The 25,948-nt window shown below is 46.2% G+C and overlaps 9 protein-coding genes across 9 annotated transcripts; 2 read left to right on the top strand and 7 right to left on the bottom strand.

The window, feature by feature from the left end:
* Positions 1–2,965: 2,965 nt before the first annotated feature.
* N7469_003720 (MOSC domain protein) lies at positions 2,966–4,198 on the bottom strand (the record flags this gene model as incomplete). Its single annotated transcript, XM_056642640.1, has 1 exon — positions 2,966–4,198. The coding sequence occupies one exon, from the start codon at positions 4,196–4,198 to the stop codon at positions 2,966–2,968; it is 1,233 nt and encodes a 410-aa protein (XP_056502052.1).
* A 526-nt stretch (positions 4,199–4,724) lies between these two features.
* On the bottom strand, positions 4,725–6,567 carry N7469_003719 (serine hydroxymethyltransferase; the record flags this gene model as incomplete). The annotated part of the gene is made up of 5 exons (XM_056642639.1): positions 4,725–5,869; positions 5,923–6,060; positions 6,113–6,206; positions 6,304–6,360; positions 6,424–6,567. The coding sequence occupies 5 exons, from the start codon at positions 6,565–6,567 to the stop codon at positions 4,725–4,727; spliced, it is 1,578 nt and encodes a 525-aa protein (XP_056502051.1).
* A 1,625-nt stretch (positions 6,568–8,192) lies between these two features.
* On the bottom strand, positions 8,193–8,472 carry N7469_003718 (uncharacterized protein; the record flags this gene model as incomplete). Its single annotated transcript, XM_056642638.1, has 2 exons — positions 8,193–8,381; positions 8,419–8,472. 2 exons carry the CDS (start codon positions 8,470–8,472, stop codon positions 8,193–8,195), a joined length of 243 nt encoding a protein of 80 aa, XP_056502050.1.
* A 523-nt stretch (positions 8,473–8,995) lies between these two features.
* Positions 8,996–9,702, top strand: N7469_003717 (putative GPI anchored protein; the record flags this gene model as incomplete). Its single annotated transcript, XM_056642637.1, has 3 exons — positions 8,996–9,139; positions 9,307–9,389; positions 9,447–9,702. The coding sequence occupies 3 exons, from the start codon at positions 8,996–8,998 to the stop codon at positions 9,700–9,702; spliced, it is 483 nt and encodes a 160-aa protein (XP_056502049.1).
* A 749-nt stretch (positions 9,703–10,451) lies between these two features.
* N7469_003716 (uncharacterized protein) lies at positions 10,452–10,715 on the top strand (the record flags this gene model as incomplete). Its single annotated transcript, XM_056642636.1, has 2 exons — positions 10,452–10,522; positions 10,556–10,715. 2 exons carry the CDS (start codon positions 10,452–10,454, stop codon positions 10,713–10,715), a joined length of 231 nt encoding a protein of 76 aa, XP_056502048.1.
* A 516-nt stretch (positions 10,716–11,231) lies between these two features.
* On the bottom strand, positions 11,232–11,453 carry N7469_003715 (uncharacterized protein; the record flags this gene model as incomplete). The annotated part of the gene is made up of 1 exon (XM_056642635.1): positions 11,232–11,453. One exon carries the CDS (start codon positions 11,451–11,453, stop codon positions 11,232–11,234), a length of 222 nt encoding a protein of 73 aa, XP_056502047.1.
* Positions 11,454–16,476: 5,023 nt separating this feature from the next.
* On the bottom strand, positions 16,477–17,581 carry N7469_003714 (zinc-dependent alcohol dehydrogenase family protein; the record flags this gene model as incomplete). Its single annotated transcript, XM_056642634.1, has 2 exons — positions 16,477–17,003; positions 17,068–17,581. 2 exons carry the CDS (start codon positions 17,579–17,581, stop codon positions 16,477–16,479), a joined length of 1,041 nt encoding a protein of 346 aa, XP_056502046.1.
* A 2,790-nt stretch (positions 17,582–20,371) lies between these two features.
* Positions 20,372–21,265, bottom strand: N7469_003713 (uncharacterized protein; the record flags this gene model as incomplete). Its single annotated transcript, XM_056642633.1, has 1 exon — positions 20,372–21,265. One exon carries the CDS (start codon positions 21,263–21,265, stop codon positions 20,372–20,374), a length of 894 nt encoding a protein of 297 aa, XP_056502045.1.
* A 1,604-nt stretch (positions 21,266–22,869) lies between these two features.
* On the bottom strand, positions 22,870–25,197 carry N7469_003712 (putative acyl-CoA synthetase; the record flags this gene model as incomplete). Its single annotated transcript, XM_056642632.1, has 4 exons — positions 22,870–23,288; positions 23,376–24,245; positions 24,310–24,705; positions 24,816–25,197. 4 exons carry the CDS (start codon positions 25,195–25,197, stop codon positions 22,870–22,872), a joined length of 2,067 nt encoding a protein of 688 aa, XP_056502044.1.
* Between the last annotated feature and the right edge of the window lie 751 nt (positions 25,198–25,948).

The following is a 25,948-nucleotide window of genomic DNA, read 5'->3' as shown; positions in this document are numbered from 1 at the left end:
GATGATGTACATACGTTGCTGGAGAAAAAAAAAAAAGGACAAGCACCGAGAGCGATTTGAACGCCCGACTTAGGACACTGCAAATCCTCACTCTACCCCTGAGTTATCGGTGCTACTTGTGGAGAGATATGGAAAATCTACAATATATAAGCAAAATCAGCAGTCTCGGAATATATGTGAGCCCCAATCCCACGACATGGAAGGCTGTGGACATGCCTATTCTCGCGTGAAACAGAATAACAACTTTCCAGGTGCTGCCTTGCGCTTCAGAGCTTAGTTTTTTTTTCATTCTTTGTCTTTTTATACCACGTATACCTACAGGTAATATAGGTAATTGACCAGAAGTATACGGCTCATCCGATATATATCTCGGGCTCCAGTCCGGTTGGCACTTGTGTTCATGCCCACCGTTCAGCCTGGCTCAACCGATCACTACGAGAGTGGCACAGCTGTTAAGCCCTCGTAGATACTACCACAAAATAAAGTTTCCGTAAAAGTATCTGTACCAGTAGATACAAGCGTATAACTCAGATCGGTGTCATGCCGTTACCAATGATGCGGTAAATCAGGCAGTCTGACGTGCATCCACTGAGCCTCGTTATACAATACGCTGGTAGGTGAGAACTCCACAACATTAGCAAAATACTTTCTTTAATATAACTCCCTGTTATTTAGATGCTGTTGGGAGTGACGCCTGGATCGTGATTTATATGGTTAACGATGGAGCAGTCTCGACCCGATATAGCAACTGAAGTTGGAACTTCATACATATTTCTACAGCACAGATGTTTATATGGAGGCATTCCCACAGCATTCGGGCAGAATGGCAACTGAAAGCGCATACTATGGAACTGGGCCATTTATAGACAGATCCGTGATGACAATATAACGTGAGCCACAAACGAGCTGGCCACCCCAAAACACGATACATAAAGCTATAAATTACAACATTATATCTCAACAACCACATATATTTGTGAGAGAATATTAAAGTAATATATTCTTGGTGCCAGAGCTAGTCAAAGTACCAAATATTGATCGGAAACGAATGCTGGTGGTCGGGATATATGTATTTATCTTCAAAATACGTATTTCATCATGTACTTTTATTGTCAATGCCATGGAATAGTTGTTCAAATCAAATCAAATTCAGATACAATATCTTCTATGGCACGTTCAATTTGAATATTAATCTACAGTTACTCATAGCATTTGGTTGTTGGGATAAATCTAATCAAATTACATGGTGTTTACTATGTCTTGTGGGGTGGCCAGCTCCTTTGTGAATCACGTTATCCACAAAAGGAACTACATAGTAAAAGTCCAATCATAAGTAAGAAATAAGAGGGATGGAGCAGTTCAACAAAATGATTGATATGACAAATAGAAAATGAAGTGAGAAGAAGGGACGCAATATCGAAATATCGCTGTTAGAAATACATACGTAGGGTAGGTCTAGAACAGTTGTGGCCCTAGGACAAGCGCTTTATAAAAAGCCTATTTACCCCACATTCTACTGTAACCTGAGGGCCAGCCATCGAGGCCCTTCACATAGTGGGCAATCAAGTTCAGGAAGTGTTCCTCGTCGGTTGGGCTTGAACCCGTCCGTACCACACCCAGTCCAAATTAAAACCAGGTACATCATCGTCATAGCTGGTCACTGGAAGGTTCACGAAATATTTGGAGACCTGTGTCTCACCATCGAATCGAATACCGCAGCTCAAAGCCAAGCAAGAATCAATCGAAGAATTCCATACAATTTTGAAAAGATCTAGAAAAGGGATATATTCTGTTTCAATGCAAGAGCTGTGGGGCTCCAAAACTTATTCGGCGTGCACGATGGACTATCGAGAAAATACCGCGTTTTGTCGTTCTGATCCAAACATGCAAGGCATGTGAAAAGGCAAACGGGGTCTTTTTTCCCGTTGCAAAATATGATTGGATTCATTCAAGTGCGTTGACGAGACAATGGGCCCGTATTTCAGCGGATGGATTTGACTCCAACAAATATCCGTTACTACGTGATGAGATTCTAGGCAAACTTGGTCTTTCTAGCATCAGTCATACAGTACGGGAAGCCCGAAGACACATACTTGGCTCATAGAGTGACAACAGACTATCCGAAATAAAGACATATGAGGTTTTCCCTTTTTTTAACCAGGTATTGCCTAGCGCAGCATCATAGACGCGAGGTGGCTTTGCCTTTTCTTTTGCTCTCGATTACTATTGATCGGTCCTTGATCTTTTCGGGGTTTGCTACGGTATCATCACTGCATATAAGTATCATTGCATCCTAGAACCCATGTATGTATTAGAGGTCTATACTAAGTTTTAGATATTTTTAGTGCTGCAAGTCATTATTACCTAATATCTAGGTAAATAACTGGCAGAGCTGAACAGCCAAAGGTCAGCTCAAGGCGGAATGATAGATATTTGTCAGACTCATATAGGCGCCTGTGTGAGCGAAGATGAAACGCTCGGGATGCCCAAGTTATATGTGACTGTATACTAGTAGATTTCGAATATTTCTAACATCCTCATGGACCTTCATGAGGATGTTAAAACCCTTGGAAGGGTTCAAGTTGTCCTACCAGTTGCGCTTCCGACTGGTGACGGTACGTGTCTCACGCCTGACCAACATTCTGCTGGATACAGGCCTTTCTTTTTCTCAGATGGTTTTCAATCAACTAAGGCTTAACAGCAATTCATGTTCAAATGGTTTATTGAGATAGGACCCCCGCTTTCGCCTGATATGGATGGTCACCTCTTCATGTATCATGCTATACTACCTACTGGCGGCGTTTTCAGCTCTGAAATTTTGCAAATTTTAACCTGCAAGAGGCTGAAATAATCAAGCTGATACTGATTCTGAATTCCGCCTTGTTTCATGCTGCTATATGAACACATCTTCCACGGTAGCACTAATTAGTGAGACCCGGCCAATCTAGCAAAAGGTTAGCGACCATCAATCGACAAATGAAACAAATGACGATGAGCCACCTGAATGACCACGGTACATAGTCAAAACAAACTCACCCAAGACAGAACGCTCCACGCCTCGAGCAACCACCTCAACAACATCCCCAACCCGAATCTCCTCGTCATCAAACCCCCTCCCCAAAAACGAATACCGTCCAAAAACAGGACTAAACCTCGCCCCGCGATCCACCCGTCTATCCTTCATCAACTTCTTCAACACAGTCCCAGCCTCACCAGTCCCCATCTGACCAGTCTCATAATCGACATTTAAACTCTGACACCGAACACAATTCCCTGTTAACAGTAACCGAACCCTTTTCTCACCAATAACAACCTCCGTCCAAAAGTCCTCTTCAAACGCCGAATTCGCTCCAGACACGACGATGTTAGGTCGGAACTTGGTTCGATCCATAATTTGTTCTCCTCCCAATCGCGCCGAAACATCATCGACTGATGTCTCGGAAATGAGTAAGAAAGGCGCACAATCAGCGAACGTTATTCGATCTTCGTAGATACCCTTCCAACCAAGATAAAAGAAACCCAGTACCAGAAATATTGAGCCAAATGATGCGATAATCAATGACCGTTGATTCATCGGGATATAACCAATATACCCCTGAACCCTCCCAATAACAAACGAAAGTCCCGAAAAACAAACCGCACCAAAACAACCCAGAACAAACCATCTTTCCAACGAAAATCCAAACATTTCCCAGCCCCGTGAAATCACCCCTCCAAAGCCACGTCGATTTTTCCCCTTCTGTTTACCCGGTGCAAGACTTCCAAGGATTTCACGCGTATTTTCACCAAGATAGGCCAGAATAACGGGATATCCGAAACATTCACTGAACCAGTCATTATAAGTAGAACCCATATCATACCCCATCGTCGGACTCGAGTGCATTGTTACATTGATTCTGGCGAGAGAATCCACACTTGGTTCGAGGGGTATTTCTAGAACTCGCGTTTCGCGAGGTCGAGTGTCTTCTTCGGGTTGTGTTGTTGGGGGATTATACGTGACTCGAACTATACCGCTTTTCTCCGAGTCTTTCGTCCCATTCCCTCTTTTCAAGTTTCCATTAATATTCCCGTTGCTACTGTTGGTGGCATGTGGATTATCGAGGGAAGTTTCGAAAAGAGCCATCTCCGGGAAATGCGGGACGTGCATGTTCTTCAATTGGCGATTGCCGGCTTCATTGGTGATGACTTTTAAGAGCATGAAGCGTCGATCATATTTTAGGCCGAGGGGTGAGAGGACACCTGATGTTATTGGTGTTGCTCGGAGGGATTTTATGGGGTATATGTATAGCTGGGAGTATTAGGGTGAGGGTCATGGGTTGGAGTGGTAGGGCTGATGTAGTGTACCTGGCTGACCTGCATGGCGATGAGTATGATGGCTCTCGTGCATGTGCCGAGAGTAGTCTATAGTCTTATACTTTTGGTTTATGTATGTCGGGGTATTTTATCGAATATATACAGTTTCAATATCTTGTAGAGTTGGAGCGAGTTGAATTGAGGGGTCGTCGGGGTTGACTCCGCAATCGGCTGAACTTGGTGGATGTCGGCAGCTCGCCCGATTGGTCTGTGCTTTGGTTTGATATTGAAGAATCAAGTACAGTACATAGTCCAGTCTAGTCTAGTCGCGTTGAGTTGGATAGTCATACTAATAATTGTAGTCATTCGTGTTGAATCATGCTAGAGAAAATGTACATAAATAATAAGAAAACCGTCCCAAAATCTACTCTTTACTGATCCTTAGCCCAAGGCAGACTGAATGTGCCTACCCAATCCTCAACCTCCTGGCGAAGAAGTACAATCTCTGAAATCTCCTCACCCTCACCCAAGAACTCGTGGAATGCCTTGACGGTACCGGGGTTCTTAGCACCACGGGCCTGTGCCTGCTCCCGAGCAGCCTTGTCGAGCTTCTGAGTCAGGATGACAGCGCGATCAACGATGTCGGCGACGCGGCGGAAATCCTCGGGTTGGAAGCCACGGGAGGTCATGGCAGGTGTACCCAGACGAAGACCACCGGGCTTGAGGGCGGACTTGTCACCGGGCACGGTGTTCTTGTTGCTAGCAACACCGCACAGTTCCAATACACGCTCGACACGAGCACCGTCCACGCCTCGGTTCTTCAAGTCAACCAGGACCAAGTGGTTGTCGGTGCCACCGGAGACGATGTTGTATCCCAGACCACCATTGCTGGTAGACTCACCCAAGCGCTCGGCCAGGGCAGCAGAGTTGGCAAGGACGGTCTTCTGGTACTCTTGGAACTCGGAAGACTGTGCCTGCTTGAGGGCCACGGCCAGCGCGGTGATAGTATGGTTGTGGGGGCCACCTTGGTGACCAGGGAAGACTGAGGCATTGATGGGGTTCTCCAGATCATAGAACTCTTTGTTGCCCTTCTTATCAGTGCGACGGAGACCCTTGCGGTAGAAGATCATGGCACCGCGGGGACCACGCAGAGACTTGTGGGTGGTGGTGGTCACGACGTCGGAGTAAGGGAAGGGCGAGGGAGGGACATCGGCGGCAACCAGACCAGAGATGTGAGCCATATCGGTCAGTAGGTAAGCGCCGCAGGCGTCGGCAATGGCGCGCATGCGGGGATAATCGACCAGACGGCTGTAGGCAGAGGTACCGGCGACGATAAGCTTAGGGCGGTAGAGGAGAGCCTGCTTCTCAAGAGCATCATAGTCGATCAAGCCAGTGGATTCATCCAGACGGTAGGGGAGGGTCTCAAAGTATTTGGAGATGGCAGAGATCTTCTTGGTAGGGGTTTGGTAACCGTGCGACAGGTGGCCACCGTGAGGCAGGTCAAGTCCCATCAGACGATCATGAGTGTTGAGAAGAGCAGAGTAGGCCATCAAGTTAGCGGGAGAACCGGACAAAGCTGTGTTGGCAGTTAGCATGCTGTCGCGACTGGTGCAAAACCAATTGACTTACGCTGAACATTGACACCCCATTCCTCGGGGTTGAGACGGAAAGTCTCAAGAGCACGCTGCTGGCACAGACGCTCGGAAGCATCGATATGTTCGTTTCCACCATAGTAACGGGCACCGGGGTATCCCTCGGAGTACTTGTCTGTCATGCGATTAGAATACGCTTATCTGGAAGTCGTCGGAAAACCACATACTTTGCATCACACTGCCGAGCGCATCGAGAACGGCCTGCGATGTGAAGTTCTCGGAAGGAATAAGGTTGATGAAGTGCTGTTGACGAGTTTTCTCCTGTGCCTGATGTTAGCATCATGTTGCTGTTGCTGGTGTGGTCGTTGCCATGGCCATTTGCTCCCAGGCACTTTCGACGCTGGGTTGTATGACGTACCTTCTCCAAGATGCTAAACACCGCGGGATCGGAATCCTTCAGAGAAGTCGCAAGAAGCTGAAGAGACTGTTAGAATGATCCAATCTACCATTTGATACCCCCATTGGAATCGAATCCCACCTTTTGCTGCGCATCGCGGCTGTTCGACGACACTCCCCGCACGAGGGGGATGGATCTGGCAATGGAAACACGGGGTGCTGCAACAACCGGACGAGCGCCGGCGAGGCTAAGACGGGCAAGACGCCCACAGCGAGAGAGAGACATTTGCGACTTGACACGAAAAAAAGAAGAACAAGAATCCACTCGTCGAGTCAATCGAAGAGACTCAAAATAGTTCGGGGTAGCTTTTTATATCGCGGGAACCCGGCGGTCGCACCCTTCTCCGTTACCCGCGGAAAGCGGACAAAGAGCGCTAGTCTCAAATAGGAAGCGGGACTGGAGTGCTAATCGGGTGTATCACGTGATTGGTCCGTGCAGGTGAAAGTTTTAAGCCCACAAATCCTCGGCCTCCTTTCTCTTCTTCACACAACTAAATCCAATATGACGAGACGGCGTTCTATCTTTTTCAGCACTCGTCGGTGTTGGCCTTCTGGGCCGATACTGGACGGGCGCTGCTGAGAGGTCCCGCGCCCTTTCACCATCCATTTAGGGATCAGTTACCATCTGATTGGACGTTGTGTAGCTGTTGTACTTGATCAACTTGACTTCAGCATGGACGGGGGATATGATATGAGTGAATCCGGGTCGATGGGAGTGATAAGAATGTTGTGATATGCTCCGGCTTGCTTCATTGTATTGACATGATGTCTTTCGCAATGATGGGAGACATCGGGCAGGTCCTTGTCACCATCGACATCCATTCTGGCCTGATCGTATCATTCAAAATCCAGATCAGATATAGCTGTTCGACTAGTTTGCATACATACATAGTACAATAAACGATCAATTACTAGAACTATTGGTTACCATTGTACATGAAGCTCATAGCTTGAATCCTAAGTTTACGACCCTTAGCTTGTGGTGATCTTAAATTCGGAGACTTCGAACCGCATACTTCAGTCTTGAACCTCCGGAAGGGAACAGCTTCACTAACTATAACAATTCACGGTCGCCAATGCTATCCTCCAACTTGAATCTTCGTTTGCCATCCTTGCTGAGATGCGATGTGCTAGCAAACACCATTAAATATGATTACAGCAGTGTAATTATTCGATCGATGGTTCTGGTTTTCAAAGGTTGAAAACCGACTGTGCAGCCGTTATCAGTCGTTTTCCTATCAGAGTTATATATCTGGGACTGCGAACTCCAGACCGCCCGGGCCACGAACAGTTTCCGCGGTAGGAAGAGTGTGAAACCGAGTTAATCTACTTTAAAAAGTACCAACTTTATCTTCTACTACAAACCCTGCAAGTGTGATTGTATTATTCGTGGGGCTTAGGATTCAGAGTTCTTAGTAGTAATTTCCTAAAACTCGTCCTCTGCACGATTTTCTTCCATTTTGAATCTTGGCGAGTTTGGCTGTAGCCCAAAATTGGTCCTGTTGTTAACATCGCTCTAATCTCAAACGCACTACAAAAGCATATTCCATGGTGATACTAGTTAGTGTGTATACTTCCCTAGGTATTAATACATTCCACGACTCTTCTACCTTGTACTATGTAAAAGGGTCACTGAATGTAATGGTTAAAAGGGCAAATAAATTAGACAGCACGAGCCGGGTAACTAACTAGTGCGGTGCATGGATAACTCTACTGTACGCTAGTAGGTGATAAAAATAAACAAAACCCTCGCATGAAATGTAAATCATCATCGTCATCGCGAACTATCCCTGCAGAGGTCTAATTAGACCTCTTCATCTGTGTATGTCGCAGACTGAAACTCCACTGGTCCTAGATCCAGCCCTTGCGACCGAACGTCTCCATCTGAACGATGGAATCCTTGATGTCAATGCTGCTGGTCCAATCAGCGTACTTTAGGCGGGAAAACTCGTTAGGCTCCACTTCGGTCATTGCTGGGGAAATGAGTGTCAGATTGTTATTGTAACCATGGTAAATAATGTCTGAATAGGATGTGTGAAACTGGAAGTTTGTTCAATAATATGATAGCTATACATACTCTGGTACTAGTGATATAAAATAGATCCTGTGTGATACTACACTTGTGTTCCATCTTATTTAAGATATGTATACTATGTACTATGTACACACACACACTAGTTTAATGACATGACGAATCCAGACCCTCCTGGACCAATTCACAAACCAAAAGCCCTCGCATCTACGGCCCAAGCGGGGAAGGATCAGCGGGTCACACAAATTGGTTCCTGGACGTGGCTATAGTGATTCGCCCCCCCATACTTACATATCTTGTATGGAAGTTGTGGCAATAACCTCCGCTGACTCTACCTAATTTCCCATATAACCACACCCGCCCCTTTTCGCCCTGGGCTAGTGTGGACCGGGTACCTGAAAGTGGCCCATGGATCCTGTCCCATTTTATAAACCACTTCCCTTCCCCCCCCCAAAGTCACTCTTTCTCTTCTCCATCCACATTCTCTTGTCCCAAATATTCCCGGTTCTTTTTGACCGATTACATTCTTTAACCACACCCTCTTTCAGTCACTCTTTTGACACTTGTCGGATCTATTCTTTTCAAGGAACATTCCTCGAATACCCCTTCTATACCAATCAAAATGCGTTTCTCCGTCGCTGCCGCTATCACCATGGCCGCTGGTGCCTTCGCCGGTGTTGTCACTGAGACTGTCACTGACTACACCACCTACTGCCCTGAGGCTACCTCCATTGTCCACGGTGGCAGCACCTACAGCGTCCCCTCTGTATGTTTTCCTTCGTACCCGTGGCTGAGAACGTCTGACGGAGGGAATGTTGAATGCGATGATCACCCGTCTCATTCCTGGGGACTATCACTATCAGCCTCATCCACCATCAACCATCATCCACATATACCTACAAGTACTTATAGTTCATCGCTAATTCCTTCCAGGCCGGAACTGTCACCCTCTCTAACGGTCCTTACACCGTCACCCGTCCCCTCGTGACCCAGACCGTTACCCAGTGCAACAAGTGGTAAGCATCCAGTCTAATCCTATCGCATCTTCATCTCCATATACTGACACCCTCCAGCACTTCCTCCGCTGTCCCCACCGCCCCCGCTGTCTCCTCCAGCGCCCCGGCCTCCAGCGTCCCCGTCTACTCCTCGACCCCTCTGGTCCCCTCCGGCGCTGATGCTACCGGTGCTCCCGCCCCCTCCAGCCCCTCCGGCGCTGGCGCCAGCACCCCCGCTCCCTCCCAGCCCGCCTTCAACGCCGGTACCATGAACGCCGCCGGCGCTGGTGCCGGTCTGGCCGCCGTCTTCGGTGCCGCCGCTCTGCTTCTGTAAACTCCTTCACTTTCATGAGAAATTGAATGTGTTTTCGGTGCGTTGTGAGCGCTTGCGCATCGACGGGTTGATGGCCCAGCTTTGTGCTTCGAGTGCGGGCTGTGGATTATCGCCCAGGCGTTGACGGCCAGGGTTAGCGGTTTCTTCTGATATATTATTCTTGTTACGCTTTGCGTATACGTTGTCTATTTTTTTGATTAATACATAATCAACCCGTGAGGGTTACTTATGTCTTTATGTTTCGTTGTCTTTTGTTTTGACATACTGCCTGGACATAACGTTTCTTTGATTCATTTCATGACTTCTTCACCTTACCATCTTACTCCGTGTTATGCTTGTAAGCCTTTTTGTAAACACTTCGTAGAAGAGCTTTTGGTCACGCCCGTGACCGAAAACCGGGCGGTTTTCTCTGTAGCCGGCCAGTGGTAGAATCGTCATTATGCCAGAACAAATAATTCACAAAATAAGGCTTGACAAATTAGTCTTGGAGTACGTTTGAAATCTAAATAGCAGGGGCATTCAAATGCACAAGTGAAATCCTATATATACGCATGGGCCTAAAATTTTCTTGCTTTCATCCTCTATCAATATTCAAATCGGGGGGAAAAAAACTCTGCATCTATATTAGGTTCATCTACTAGATGTATTGATAGTATCAATTTGAAATTCTCTTGTATAGTAAAATACAAGAAATCATCAATTTTCATGCCCGTCATTTTCCCAACGTGCTTTTTCAATTTCTTCATGGCATGGCTTTGCTGCAACTTGATGATGCGCTCATTATGAGGATGCCACCAGTACTTCTTGTTTGTGGAATCGGGTGAGTTTCGTATAACGTTAAAGTCATCTCCAGAGTTCTCAGTGCGCCTTTGAAGCAACTAGAATTGGCTAGTTTCGTCATTCTCCTGTTCATTATCGTCCTCGTCCGACGAAACTGCCTCGTCGTCTCTGTTGTCGTCCTTCAGGTTCTGAATGTCTTTGTACGGATGAATGGTATCGTCAAATCTTTGTAGCACCTGTATGGCGTGAGTTTCTGAGATGGCGTCCCCGTATGCCGGTTTGTAGTATCGCCGTGTCTGTATTGAGTCCTTTGCTTCTACTTCTATTTTTCCAGTATTTGATTTGTCATAAATATCTGTGCAAATAATCTGGAATTGCATGCCTGGGATTGATCGGGGTGTCAAAGTGTCAATCGGTGTAGCTCGTTTGGCTTCATCTAATTTTTCATACAGTTTATTCGACATAGATATGTAAAATCACTTGAGCAGGCCCAATATTATAGATCACAGAGCTCTTTCATATTTAGAGAAGATGTTGATCGACAGTTCGGCTTAGTTCGGTGTGCATTCGATTGCCAGTTGATGTTTAATCTTGTGATTCATCCTGGAACCTCGAGAACCATTTTTCTGCGTGATATGCCCCAACCTCATCTGCGTCGGAGTCATATCCGTCGGCACTGTCTTCGCCATTCTTGAACACTGGCCTGGTAAGCTCTTTGGTACCGGCGTCCGGTTGAATAGTTAGACTGGTTATAAGTCCTGTTGGATAGCATCAACTGCTCTTGTGGTGAACGGCCGTCTGTCGCCAATCCGGTGGATTTTTGAGTCTGAGGATAGTCCTGTCGGTAACCTATTCTTGTCTGGGTTACTGACGGTTTTCGCGGTGCCCTGAGCTAGAATCCTGGTAGTCGATTCTCCATCGCTCTTGTGAGCGCCGGCGGTTTCCGGAACCACTTCATCAAAGTTGTGCATCTCTTGGTCCAGACAATCCCCATAACTGTATAGCCTGTGATAGTGTTTACTTTTTGTACTTTGGCTAGATTGAGCGATAGTTTGAGGAGTCCCATAATCTTGTCACATCTGGCATTGAATCACTCTCTTTGCGTACGGATGGCCGTTTGTATTCAATGGTGGCCAGTCTGATCTCCTCGAGTTTCCCATTCTCGAATGTGCGTAAACAGATCAATACATCGACTCTGCTTGTGTTACCAGGGCTCCAGAATATATTCTGAACGGTGACTTGATCGTACAGGATGGATGTAGCTATCCTGTGAGTCTTGGATTTTGAGTTGAGCATAGTCACGAGGGATTCCCTCAACCTGGACTTGTGAATTCGTGTTCAAGATTGCCTCACGCGTTTCTCTGTGTGATCTCTATCCTTCAATCATATCAAGATCGACACCGTACTCAACCAGAAGACGGACAATCGGTATGTACGTCCAAGTCTACATGTCACAGCAATAGAGGGCCAAGTCCCAAAGCTGAGAACACTGTATAACCTGGTTAGCTGTGCCCCTGTTCGACGTGGATGGATCGCGCACAATGATCAACCGTGCATCGCAGCCCGTCTAAATAGCCGAGCGAGATCAAGACCCTTGTATTTTGGGGTGGACCGAGCAGCGTGGCAGCTTCGATCAACTCGCACAAAAGCTCAAGTCGAAGACGAGAACCACTGAACTCATTCTTCGCGACGTTGGCTTGAAGACTCTGTTGCTGGAATGTAAGGGTAGAAATTTGCCATATTGCATCGCCTGATCCACCTCCTTGTCGCCTTGTGCATTGAACCATCTCTTGTAAGGTATTCGATCGTCGTCATCGCATGAAATTGTGTCCATATGCTTAAGATATGATGCAACACTGTGGGCTACGACGACAACCGTAGTCTTATTATTAGGTCGTTCAATCTTGAGTTCTCCATTACCAGAAGAATGGCTGGACCACCATTCCAATCGCACTTCGTTCCATGCTTAGACACCTAGAGGCTTCACAGTTCCCTTGTTAATGCCTGTCGCTGCTCACTTCCTAGGAGGTTATGCACTTACCCACTAATAGAGCCGGAAACACCACTCGGAAGATAACAAGTACCACAGTCCGTAACTGCGAAATGATTGCTTGGGATTTTGGACATGTATGTAGTCCATGTATTAGACTGTGCAACCCCGACAGGCCAAATGTACGTAAAGGCATTTGTATACCATCATTGGCTTGTTTCTTTGGGGTCTTGATACATCCCAGGCAGGCTATCAAACGGCTCATGAATGTGAGCCGCGGCTAATGCTCCGGCAGTTGTCACCCTTGATGCTTCTAACGTATGAAGCTATTCTGGTGCTCACAGTGACTTGAGACTGGAGCAGAATGGATGAAGGGGTTTGTTTACTCGCTAGATTAAGTGGCTGTCCACATAACACTACATCTTTGTGGAAGGAGGGACCCCATAGCAGTGGTATGTTGGGAAGGAACACCCGCCATACTTTACAGGTGGAGTATACAATTGAAACTCACACTCTGATGTATATAGAGATATGATCTATGTATATTACTTGGTCTTCGCCTACGACGATCTATAGCCGCAATCAATGCAGTCAACAGACGTTGTTTGAAGAGCCACAGTCTCCATGGTTTGGATATTTGATATCAGATAGTATACAGCCTTAGGACTAAGGTATAACAGAGAGCCCCGAAGATATTCTGGGCAATTTCAATTGCGTCTCCCGTGTTGGTATACACGGAACGGTTGGGGCAAGGGAGTCACCAGTTCAATGCGTCTTCGATTTCTAAGGCATGTTAATACGGGAAACATTAACTATGCATCGCAGAAGCCGGCCCAGAACGGGAATATCAATGATCCGAAATATGGGGCTGATTACGTTATTTTTCGCGCCCCAATCAACTGTCCCGCCGGATCGCCAGGGCTTTGGACTTTACCTCTTCCGGATTATCAAGCAAGTCCAGAAAAGATGTCCTCCATTTATCCTTGCTGTTGATAGCCCCTATTGACAAAAACCAGAAATGGCTCTATCGTATACACATAGCTACGATGAGGACAGACAATTCCGGTGTACATACTGTCAGAAATCATTTCGCCGACTAGAACATCTGCAGCGCCACACTAGGCGACGTTAGTACCATCCCTCCATCCAGAGATATCATTTCTAAACATTGTTGATCCAGACACGAATGAAAAGCCGTTTACCTGTAGCTGTGGGGCATCGTTTTCTCGTCGTGATCTTTTGCGTCGTCATGAACGTATGATCGATCATTCGAATCCTGCCAACGCGCCATCGCGTGTTTTAAATGACAGTGATCTATCCATTCAAGATATTGCATCCGTGTCGGCACCCCAAGATAGGGTCGCCACGAGCACTACCACCCGAAAAGAGCAAATTGGTTATCCCCGAACGTCTGATTCCCAATTTTACTCAACCAACGTGACTCACGCGCCGTCTTTGAGGTATGGAATTTAGCCCTTCTATCCGCTCAATGATACACAATCAGAACCAAGTCCCAGGGAATCTCATACTGATTGGACAATGTAGCGCCCCATTTATCCCAGTCGAAGGTCCTTCTCTTTCGCACTTCTCGAGCGAGACACCGCCACAAGCCGGTTCGTATTGTTTTTGGCTTAATCTCGTCCTATCACGCACCAATCGCTGACTGCGCAAGGACAAGAGCTATATTGTAGCGAAACCGCCATACCCGAAAATAACACTGGCGAGGATCATGATCACGGGTTTCCGACTATTTTTCCGTCTCCATATTTATCTTTAGGTGAGTTATGAACATTACTCCCATTCAAATCGCCCAAAAGCTGACTCGAAAGCTACACAAATCGTACCTCACTGTGCAAATCCCACGGTCACAAGTCATGATAGATCCAGACTACTCGCCTCACTACGCAGGTTGGATGAAACCTCTTCCGGGCATGATTTACCTTCGAGCAGTGCTTTAACGCGGTATATGGCTGGATATTTCACTGGGTTTTACCCTCGTTCTCCATTTAGTCACGGTCCAACATTTAAGCTCGATTCATGTTCACCTGACTTGTGCTTGGCTATGATGGCACTTGGCGCTATAGACAGATTCGAGTACGCCTCAGCCACACGATTATTTCATTACTCCAAAGCTCTCTTCTTTGATAGCCATCAGCACAAGGCTCGATCACAGATGAATAGGGCAACGGGTGTCTCTTCCATAAAAAATGACAATACATCACAAAGGCAATCAATGGAAGAAGTGCGCTGCTTACTTTGTCTTGCACAATTTGTATCATGGCACAGCGACTCGAGTATCCGAACGGAAGCCTATATGTTACAAAGCCTACTTGTACAAGGCCTGAGATCAAGCGGTCTCGAGGAAACCCCCGGTACTCTACAACATCTCAACTGGGAAGAGTGGGCACAACAAGAGTCCGATAGACGGACCAAACTATTTACTTTTTGCTTTCTCGAGGTTCAAAATATCGCTTACGATATGCCACCAGGTATTTTGTGCGACGAGATAAATTTGCAGCTGCCGTGCTCGTGTCCGGAATGGACGGCACCAGATCAAACGACATGGAATCTGCTAAGAGAAAGTACACCAGGCGAACCGAGGCGTTTGAACGACACTGTCGAGCAACTACTATCTACAGGGTCGGTAGATCTCCAATGTACCCAGATATCGCCAGTTGGGAATTATGTTGTTATGCACGGTCTCTTGAACAAGATACTGTGGAGTCGAAGATCCATGTCTGGCTCTTTATCACAGACTTTGTCGAGTGATTTTCAGTCAGTCCTCGAGTAAAGTCCCCCTCTGTCATGTTGCGTTTCTTGATCGATACCTTGGAAGATTCTCTCTAACTTCTCCAATAGGTCAGCGCTTCAAAGATGGACACTCTTCTGGCAACAAACTCCAGAGTCCAATCTGGAACCCTTAGACCCTAATGGGCCGTTACCGTTTACATCAAGCGCTTTGCTAAGCCTTGCATATATTCGGAAATGTTTCAATGTATCTCAAAGGGGCAAGATTCTTACATGGGCACCATTCGAGATTGCTCCAGTCTTTCATAACTCAATGCCAGTAGACCGCACCCACGACTCGCTCTTAGCAGCATACCACGCAACAAACCTACTCAGCACGTTGGTAAAGCTTGGTGTTCAATATTTCAAATATAATCAAGCTATTCTTTGGGGGATTGAGCCTGCCTTGTGTGGTCTCGATTGCTCGATATTCTTGGAGAAATGGCTTCGAAAAACACAAGCTACTGTTTGCAATGAACCTTTGACAGGTATGTACATCGCTTCATCCTGTTTTGCACGAAAACTCGTACATACGTTAACGAGTTGCACAAGTCCACGAATCACGATTGATTCACTGGATCGAAGAAGTTGTTCGCGAAGGGCTTTCCTCCGCCAAAGACTATTTTTACTACGAAAACAGACAAGCTATTAACCTACCAGATAAAATCCTGGAGCTGTGGTCGCACATCATGGAGGGAAATTCACCACATCCATTCATACGGATGATAGGCCAAGTACTTGTTGAGTACAGACGTTTAACAGCTGAAAATCACCGATGAAACCCTCTTAAAAATACCAGCGCAAACACTCTAGTGAAACAGACTGCGTGGTATCCAGCTGATATTTCTGTCAGTGGGGACCCCAAGGTTTCCATTATTGATGTAACATTTCTCCCATCCCAAAGTTCGTATACACTTGGATCTATCAATCAAGGTATCCCTCATCTAGCATGGCAACCTCTCTATAGTAACCTCCTTCTTATAGCACAAAATTCATTTGAATGAAGCCAAGAGAGCCGTGCCACATTGACTTTGTATATCAAAAGGGGGCAAATGGTCGTTTACGGTTACTGATTAATTGTTCTGCCCAGATGATGACCGACACGCAATATAAAATTCTATTAGGAAGCGTTCAAACATGAGTCATTTGTATACACCATGGTTCATGTTGACAAGAGTATTTGTAGAGGTTCAAGAGTTTATAATGATACTCTCATCTTAATTAACAAGCTTGATGCAGATCTTTCCGATATGAGCACCGGAGGTAAGGTACTCAAAGGCCTTAACGGTGTTCTCCTCGGAGAAGGCAAATTCCTTCTCGACGGGCAATCGAAGGCCACTGCGAGCAACAAACTGGACCACTTCTTGCAGAAGTTGAGTAGATCCGACAGTCACACCTCGAACAACAGCTCCCTTGGCAAGCGCCATGCTAGCGACATCAGGCATCTCCTTGGCCTGAGAAAGGAATCCGATGACGGACACGTTTCCTCCCATCTTGATGGAATTGATACTTTCGGCGATAGTCCCGGAACCGCCGTTTTCAAGGATATAGTCGACACCCTGGCCGTTGGTGATCTTCATGACCTCCTTGGACCACTCCGGGTGGGTCTTATAGTTAATGGTGTAGTCTGCACCATAGGTCTTCTTCACAAAGTCGAGCTTTTCATCGCTGGAGGAAGTAATGATGACAGTAGCACCAGCGGCCTTAGCCAGGATCAGACCAGTGATGGAGACACCACCAGTTCCTAATTTCAAGTCAGTGATCAGTTGATCAGTGAGAAAAAGAAATACTCTGTACTCGTTATTTACCTTGAGCAAGGACAATCTGGCCGGGCTTTAGGGGAATATTGGCATAGAGAGCGTTCCATGCGGTGACACCAGTACAGACAAGAGTGGACCACTCAGAGAAGCTTTGAGGAGAATCCTTGGGGAGCTGAACGACAGCTGCGGAGTGGACAGTGAAGTACTCGCGAAGGACACCATCGACAGGCGCGCCGTGACCATTTTCCCAGTTGAGCTGCTGGCCATAAAGATTGGTGGGATCGAAAGTGCTGACGACATGATCGCCCTTCGCAACATTCTTGACACCTTCACCGACCTCAACGACAACGCCGGCGGCATCAGAGCAAGGAACGACATCATCTTTGGTGGGGAAAGGATAAAGGGAGAGGGCAACAGCCACGTCGCGATAGTTCAAAGAGACAGAGTGAACCTTGATCAAAACCTCATATTTCTGAGGTTTGGGGATAGACTCTTTGAAAGCCTTGAAGTTCTTGAGCGAGTTACGCTCACCGGGGAGACGAATGACGGTCTGTTGAGACATAATTGTGGTAGGGCGTAGCGACTTTTGCAATTAACTTCTGCAGTGTGTATTATATCGAGTTGTCATGGCGGATGATACCACAATACCACATTTTATATCATTTTTGGACCATGTCGAAACTGGTCACAATTTGGATTACTGTACAATAAAAAAAGAATGACGCTGGCTACCAAATGATGAAACATGCTTCCCAGGTCATCGCATCGCCTTCGCATCGATGGATCTTGAGTGATAATGCTCCTCATTGGCTTATTTGCAATGATCCACTTCTCCAAAGATCCACTTCTCCAAAGACCCGCTTCTCCAAAAGGCTGAAGGCATGTCTCCACTTTGGTACCTTAAGGCTAATCGGATCAATAGTTCAGTCGAATTATACAGCAAAAAGCAAATCTCAAAAGCTTGCTTGGTAATTCGGAGTCTTTCTGTCTAAGCATTTTCACATTTCGGCCACTTTCATCTCCAAAGACGCGGAGAGAAATGGTCCCGAGAAGTCAAAGAAGCCGAGGCAGCTTTTCCAAAAATCTTGATATCTTGGAGAGTATATCACGATCCACGCTTCGTGCATTATTGTATCGATAAGTTTGTGACTTGGTCCAATTGATCTACTAAAAATCTTATGTATTCAGAGCAATCCATTGTTCTATACATAATATTTTTAGTGAGGGTAATCGGGATGGATCCCAATTACCCTCATTCCAGGTAGTCTATTCCTTGATACAATCCATCCTTTGCTAGTCCAGAATGGATTACGAATTTTGAGGATTCAGACACCTCTCTCAGCCATGCGTCAAAATAGTCTGGTGGGCTTAATCCAAAACCCCATCAGCATCGCAGTAAATAACTATATGTACAGGAACAGAATCATCTCAATGATCAGACGTTGTGTGATTGGTCCTATCTTTACAGATTATCTGGAAACTTCACAGTAGATTGAAAAAAAAACGAGATCACTGTGGCCCACACCACTGACTTTGTCCTCGCTCTTTATATGATCCCAATCAGATAACAACAGGGTGCCTACTCCGATATATACTACGTTAGGTAGCGTAGTACCTACTTGTTTAATCAAAGGATTGACCTAACGCCTATGGATGACCTGCTCCCGTATATACTCTGCAGTAATGCGACGGAAGGACACTATCGCATGCTTGCAGAAAAACATTTCCCAATGTTCTTAAGCCAGCTAAACAGTCCTTGCCATTTAGTCGATATGAGAGTAGAAGATCCCTAAAAAGTTTAGACAGGGTAGGTCAACAACAATGGTGCAACACATTATTTTGTTGTGTTGCAGAATTAGTTTTGCACTAGATTATGGAATACGCTATTGTTACCAGTGCAAAATATTCATATGAGCCAACGTCATTCTAGAGCCTACCACAAAATCAACAATTTCTTTTTTGTCCGACTGTGGCCTCCTAGCAGATTTATCGTTTTTGATTCCCCAAATACCAGGATAAAAAACCCGAACTATCTTAATACCGAATAACATGGTGATAAATTATCACATCGATGAAATGATATCAATTTTCCGAAGATTTTTACTCCCGGATAAACAGAAATGCCCAATTCTTGAAATCCCCCCCAGAGATCTTCCATATGATTCGAGATCATCTCTCACTTGTATCTCAAGCTTGTTTGATTCTCAGTTCCAAAAGATTCTATCAAAATTTTGGATAAATTCTAAAAGATCCTGAACTCCGATTTCCCTACTCGGACGGCCTGGACTCTTTGAAAGACAACCACAAACGAAAGCAGTTGCTTTTGTTGCTAGAGACAAATAACTGGTGGGGAAGAAACTGGAAATATTGCTTTGCCTGCATAAAATTACATCCACGAAACGAATTCGAGCTCGAAGATTACGCTGAATGGCCGACAGGCAGACCACGCAAAAACAGTACAAGTGGCCTGGAATTATAATTCTCTATCCCCGCATCAAATTTACACCAAGAAGAGTAATACATCCTTTGGTGAACTACGTGACTCGAAAAACTCGAACAGTGGTAGCGTTGAAGTTACAAAACAATTTCCAGATTGGCATCACTGTGAATATTTAGACCTATCCCATGGGCTAAATTATCATTTGTCAATTTCTGTCTCTCTTGAAGAAAGTGGAAGTCTGGCATTTCATCATACTCAATATTTCTTAGCAGGCCATATTTAGGGGACAGAAGGAATATGCTTTGCCCCCACACGGATGCCATCAAATACATTCTTTATAATTATCCACAAGCTGCGGGCTTGGACTGCCGGATATATGAGACAAAGCCTTCCATTAGATTCTCAGAGAACCTCAACAGATTTATGATTCAATCTACGAGAAGATTCACTGAATACTCGCGGGGCAAGCGTGACTTTCGAGAAGACTGAAGAATGGACGATTACCCTGATTACAGATGGGACAGGTAACATATACGAGGCCCCTGAATATAATAGAACAGTATGGCTGATAATTATAATTACAGAGGAGTCAGGCCATTTAAAATCAAGGAGACTCGTATACGATAGTGAGGGGACAATATCTGCAGCGTTGTTATCTAATACTAATGTACGGCTCTATTCTAAAACCAAGTTTCGCTTTTTCGTGTCATACATCTTCCCAACATGGCAGATCAGAAGGCATGACCCTGTGGGCGAAGACGGTCGAACTGAACCATATCGCTAATTGAACCACTCCACTCACTTTCCGAACACGGCGAGTGCTAATGTTGACATAAATACTGTTAATATTTTGACAAGCTTGTTTGAGTAAACAAAACAAACAATTTGATAACTATATATACAGGGATATGTTCAAAGAGCCTGCCACATCAGCATAGCTACACCCAACGGCAATGGATTGGCGAGCGAAAGACTGGTAGGCGCAGAGTTCTTGCTGGTAGTAGTCGAGCCCGTGGCTGCACTGGTACTTGAGCCTGTAGGGGTGCTTGAGGTACCATTAGCACTAGAGCGCTGCAAAGCCGGCGAAACAGAAGCTGAAGAAGTTGATGGCTTAGGACACAAATTCTCGTAGACAAATTGCTCGGGCTTGCCACTGCAAGTACCCGCAGAATCCTTGTCATATGTGCCGTCCGTATAGACCCAGCAAGTACCAGGGGTATAAGGAGAATGGCTATCATCCCCCGTTCTAAAAACGACATAGCTGCAAGCATCAGCCTTTGCACAGAGACTTAAGCAGTTTGATGCACCCGAGCTAGCATAACAGGTGTCGAAACAGTCCTTAGGCGCAGGATACCCGCAGATCGAGGCGACAGCAGAGGGAGTCGCTGTGGCAGCGCAGGCACCAGAAGTGGTGGTTGCGGTCCCACCAGAGCACTTGGGCTTATCATAGACCTCCAGGTAGGCGTTGGAGCAGTTCGAGCTAGCTTTGCTCTTGTCAAAGTTTTCACCCGGGTACAGCCAGCATGTACCGTCTCCCAGGTAAGGGTTTCCGGGATTGAAAATCACAAAGCTGCATGGCTGGTGGTCATTGCAGTAGTCCCAGCAATGGGCTCTGCTATCAGAGGCAACAGCGTAGTATTCGGGTTCTGGATAGTCACAAAGAGTGTCAATGATGGAAGCTGTACAGGATGGCGCCGATGAAGTGGATGTGGTGGACGTAGCAGATGTTGTTGTGGATCCAGTAAGATTTGCTAAAACGCGTGGGGCCAATAAGGCGATAGTCGCCCAGAAAGGAATGATCGTCATTATAGCGAGCGTAGATAAGAAAAGAAACTGGGCAGAGGGTTCCTCTTTCAAGAGGGGCGTCTTTGGGTATTTAAAAGGAAAGGGGTGAAGTAGCGTGGCAAACGGGGCGTCTGACTTTTTTGGGGCCAAGAATTATAAGTTTGAGGACTTTGCTAGTGTGTGTTACGGTCACAATTTCTATGGTGCCGTGCATCCGCTAGGCAAATTTAGTACAGCCGCTAATTATCGCCTCTACCTTGGGCATTTGATCGAAACTCTGTATTCCTGCAGATGGTCATATTGAATACTGGGCGTACCCCAGACCAGCTCGCCGGGATCATATGATATATGAATTAAATCATTTTATACAATTCATATTGCCCGTTGAAGTTGTTTTGTATAGATCGAGAATCACGTGGACCCTGGCGAAGACTATATTCGCTAGTCCTATTCGGGAAATAGGGCTGCAAGATCTAGAAATCTTCTATGCATCTCGAGGCTAGATTGGAAAGCTCTAGTAGACGCAATCCGCATGATATTATATAACGAGGGAGAGATAGTATGGAACATGACATGTAGATAACCGTTCATTGCCGCATGATTGCGAAAACACGTAGTGAATGACGTTTTGCCTAGTAAATCATTCGCCGGTAAATACCGGCGAATGATTTCTCTCATAGGCATCTCTCCGCGCAGCTAAGATAAGCATAAAGAACAGAGCTTCGCCTGTAAGACGGATATTTCGTACGTCAAAACTTGATCCGTCTGCTGCTATGTATCGCATACATTACTGTAGCCTCGGCAGCGTGAGAATCCTCCATTGCAATGTTGTCACGACATCTATCCTCGCCGATTCTGTAGCACGAAGATTCGGACCGTTCCCATCTGTATTTGTCCGGATTAGATATCGTAATGAGACTAGTAATTTAGATCTTTGGACACAGAATCAATAGATGCTCACAAGAGGGCTGCGTATTCCATGCAAGGACTGGCCATTTTTTGGAGATAGCCACTTACTGCAATTGAGCAGCTCCACCGTGTTAAAAATCGTCTTTGCGATCCGGAATTCACCATGTATGCATCCTTCGATCTCGTACCTGATAAAGAGTTGACATATTTCTAAATATCAGTTAGACGAACGAGGGCACTTGATACCAAACTTTTTGAGAAACAATTGCTTTTTTCAATAGCAAAACATGCGGACAATACTAAGTTCCGCAGTTCATAGTCCTCGATTATGTCCTCAGTGATGCAAGTATTCCCGAAGCTGCCGTTTATGACCTGAACGGTATGTATTTATAGTGTGGTTTCATTTGCATTTCTTGGGTTCTTATATCAATATATCACATCCATTTGGCGTTGCAGCGGCAATTCGTAGCGACTCTCTCATTCGCGCGGACTAAGGATTTCAGCTTTTTCTTGATTGACCAGATAGCTGTGGATTATGAATGAGTTTTGTTCTGGTAAAGATTCAACATATTTATTTAAATCACCTTATCTTCTATCAGGGGAAGTCAATGGGCTGCGAAGCTGATACATAACCAAATTTCCCACGCATCTATACACCACTGAGCACGCTCAACATCTCCCTCAACCACATACCTCAAATCCTCAACCCAATCCAATCAAAGCTTAGCCTTCACCCCACCAAAATACTCCCTAACCCTTCCCCTGGCAACGTCAACAACCCCCAAATCCTCAATTGTAGGCGGAACATTAACACCACCCTCAAAATCCCCCTTAACACCATTCTCAACTAACTCCCGCAAAACCCGTCTAAGTGTCTTCCCACTTCTAGTCTTAGGAATCATCCCCACACCCTGAATCATACCACCTAATGTGGCGATAGCTCCGATTTGAGATCGGACTAGGGCGTTTACTTCGTTTAAGAGAGTTGGTGGTGGTTTTGCGGGGAGGGTACTGTTTGTGTTGTTCCGGAGATGGATGAATGCAAAAGGGAGGTGGCCTTTGATTGGATCAGGGATTCCAATAACACTTGCTTCGGAGATTGAGGGGTGAGAGAGGATTGCTTGTTCGATTGTTCCTATTCATATCAATTAGTTTTTTTTTTTTATCTTTATTGAATAGGGAAGGCCAAGAGCAGCGGAGAGGTGTGGTGGGGGGGATATACCGGTGCTAAATCGATGCGCAGCAACGTTAATAATATCATCCGATCTCGACATAATATGCACATAACCATCTTCATCAATTAATCCCGCATCACCGGTATCAATCCACTTCCCATCAAATCTTTTAAAATACCCACGATAAAATCGCTCTTCGTCCTGAAATAAATTCGTAAATGCCGTCGGCGCAAGTGGGGCGCCCATAACGATATTCCCCATTGTACCAGGTGCAACTTCTTTACCCTCGTCATCGACGATTCGAACGTCAAAACCTGGCATTGGTAGTCCTGCGGAGCCAGGACGGGTTGGTAGTGGTTTAGCTGGGAGTGTGTTGTCGTGCAATGCGGCGTTGCCGTTTAATGCAAGGCCTGTGATTGGTGATCCGCTCTCTGAAGACCACCAGTTGTCGACAACTTGTGAGCCTGGGGCCGCATAGCGAGATAGTAGATCTTGGTATGCGTTTACTATACTTGGTTCACTTCGTTCGCCTGCTAGGAAAAGCGCACGTAGTGATTTGAGACCGCCTTTTTCACCGATTTCTTTGAAAAGAGTGTCGTCTGGGTCATCTTTGCGAATTGCTCGCATGGCGGTTGGTGCTGTGAAAAGTGTGTTGACGCGGTGCTTTTCGACTATTCGCCAGAAGGTTCCAGCGTCTGGGGTGCCAATGGGTTTTCCCTCGAAAAGCACTGTGGTTGCGCCGACTAATAGCGGTGCGTACAAAATATATGAGTGTCCAACTACCCAGCCTATATCAGAGGCACAGAACATCACGTCGCCGGGTCCTTTGATCCCGAATAGTGAGCGGATAGAGAGTTCCAGACCAACTGCATGACCACCAGCTTCGCGAAGAACACCTTTCGGTAGTCCCGTGGTACCTGTGTACATCAGTATATTAGCATACGATCGACATTTAGTGATGCTTGATGGTAGATAACTCACCACTGGTATAGATAATGTAAAGAGGATCAGTACTTTTCACAGGAACAGGACCAGCCCGAATCCCACGCATACGAGCACTCTTCACCAAACGCTGCCAATTCCGCTGACCACCTAATTTATCTGGATTATTCCAGCGTAACTGGTCTCGTTGCCAGACAATAACCTTGCTCGGTTTAAAGCTGCTGGCCGCCACAGCACCCTCCACCAATGGCCGGTAGGAAAGAGGACCCTTAGACCCTTCAATTCCACAGGAAGCTGTCATAATAGCCCGAGGCCGAGAAGCCTCAATCCGCTGTGCCAGAGACTTCGCCGCAAAGCCGCCGAAGACGGCGGCGTGAATCGCGCCGAGACGGACGATTGCCAGGGCGGCAATCAAAGCCGCGGGTATCATCGGCACTAAAAGGGTTAGTCTTTTACGGATGCATGTGGAATTGCCGTGGCCAAGGGATTCTCCATGACCCGATATTATATGTTGTGGCTGATATCGGGGGGAAGGCGAGGCTTACTATAGATTATCACGACATCACCCTTCCTCACCCCTTCCTCGCGCAAAACACCAGCCAACACTTCCACTTCCTCAAGTAATTGGCCATAAGTATATTTTTCCGTAGTCTTTGTCACGGGAGATTCCCAAATAATAGCAACTTGATCGGCTAGACCATTGGCCACATGCCGATCAACACAATTATAAGTCGTGGAGATCTCACCATCCGGGAACCAAGACCAATGCTCATGTTGCACCCCGCTCGACAGTGTCTTAGTCCGTCGCATCAGAGTCTGACTCGGTTTTTGGTGCCAGTGGAGTCGACCCGCATGGCCGGACCAGAATGTCTCTGGATCCATTAGCGAGGCTGCGTGAGCTGCTTTCTGTGGGTGTGGCGTTGACATGTTTCTGTTGTGGTTGGGAGCTGGAGCTTGATGAGCTTGGAGGTGCAGGGAAAGTAGTAGGTAGATTGGATGCGGTCCGATTCCTGCGTTATGAAGTACACATTCCACCCGAGGCTATACTAACTCGAATGCAATTGGTTCGGACTGGAGGAAGGATGAAGATGCAGGAGATTGACATCGTGCATTTTCTCGCGGAGTGAAATGGGAAGATGTGCGGGGGAAGATAGAAAGTTGACCCGAGGGAGTCTGTGCTTTCCCCGCATTTGGACTTGTGACAGTGTCTCGGTACATCTGCGGTACTTCATGTTCCCGCGAGAAGTGGGTAGGGCCGTGGGTATCTCGAAAGTACCAGAGTACCACATTTGGGGAAGCTAACATCGGGTTCTTTTGGGAGGCTGAAAACAGTCCCAGCTGGGATTAGCTTTAGATTAGCCTTGATTTCGCTTGATTTTTCCTTGTTCTGTAGGTAGATCTAAAAATTGGTCTTGTTTTCATGTCTACGGGATAAGATTGAGTTGAATCTGTATTGTCTATATACGTTGCAATATGGCTGGCAGAAATTTCAATCCAAATAATAGAACAAGCTCAGTCGTAGGGTATCATATCGAAATGCCTGCTAATGCGCGACTGCGATCTTCTGGCTGTGTCGCCTGGGAATTTTTTTTTTGTTTGGGACGTCGGAGTTGCTCCAATGAATGCAAGACCGCTCAGTGGTGAGCTTGCCAAGGTGGTGGTTGAGTAAAGCAAGCGA

The sequence above is a fragment of the Penicillium citrinum genome (assembly GCF_028827155.1).
Source record: "Penicillium citrinum strain IBT 23319 chromosome Unknown utg000003l:1.0-4596430.0:1.0-4598250.0, whole genome shotgun sequence".
Lineage (NCBI taxonomy): Eukaryota > Fungi > Ascomycota > Eurotiomycetes > Eurotiales > Aspergillaceae > Penicillium > Penicillium citrinum.
Note: the sequence above shows the minus strand (reverse complement) of the source record. Positions and strands in the feature narration are given on the sequence as shown.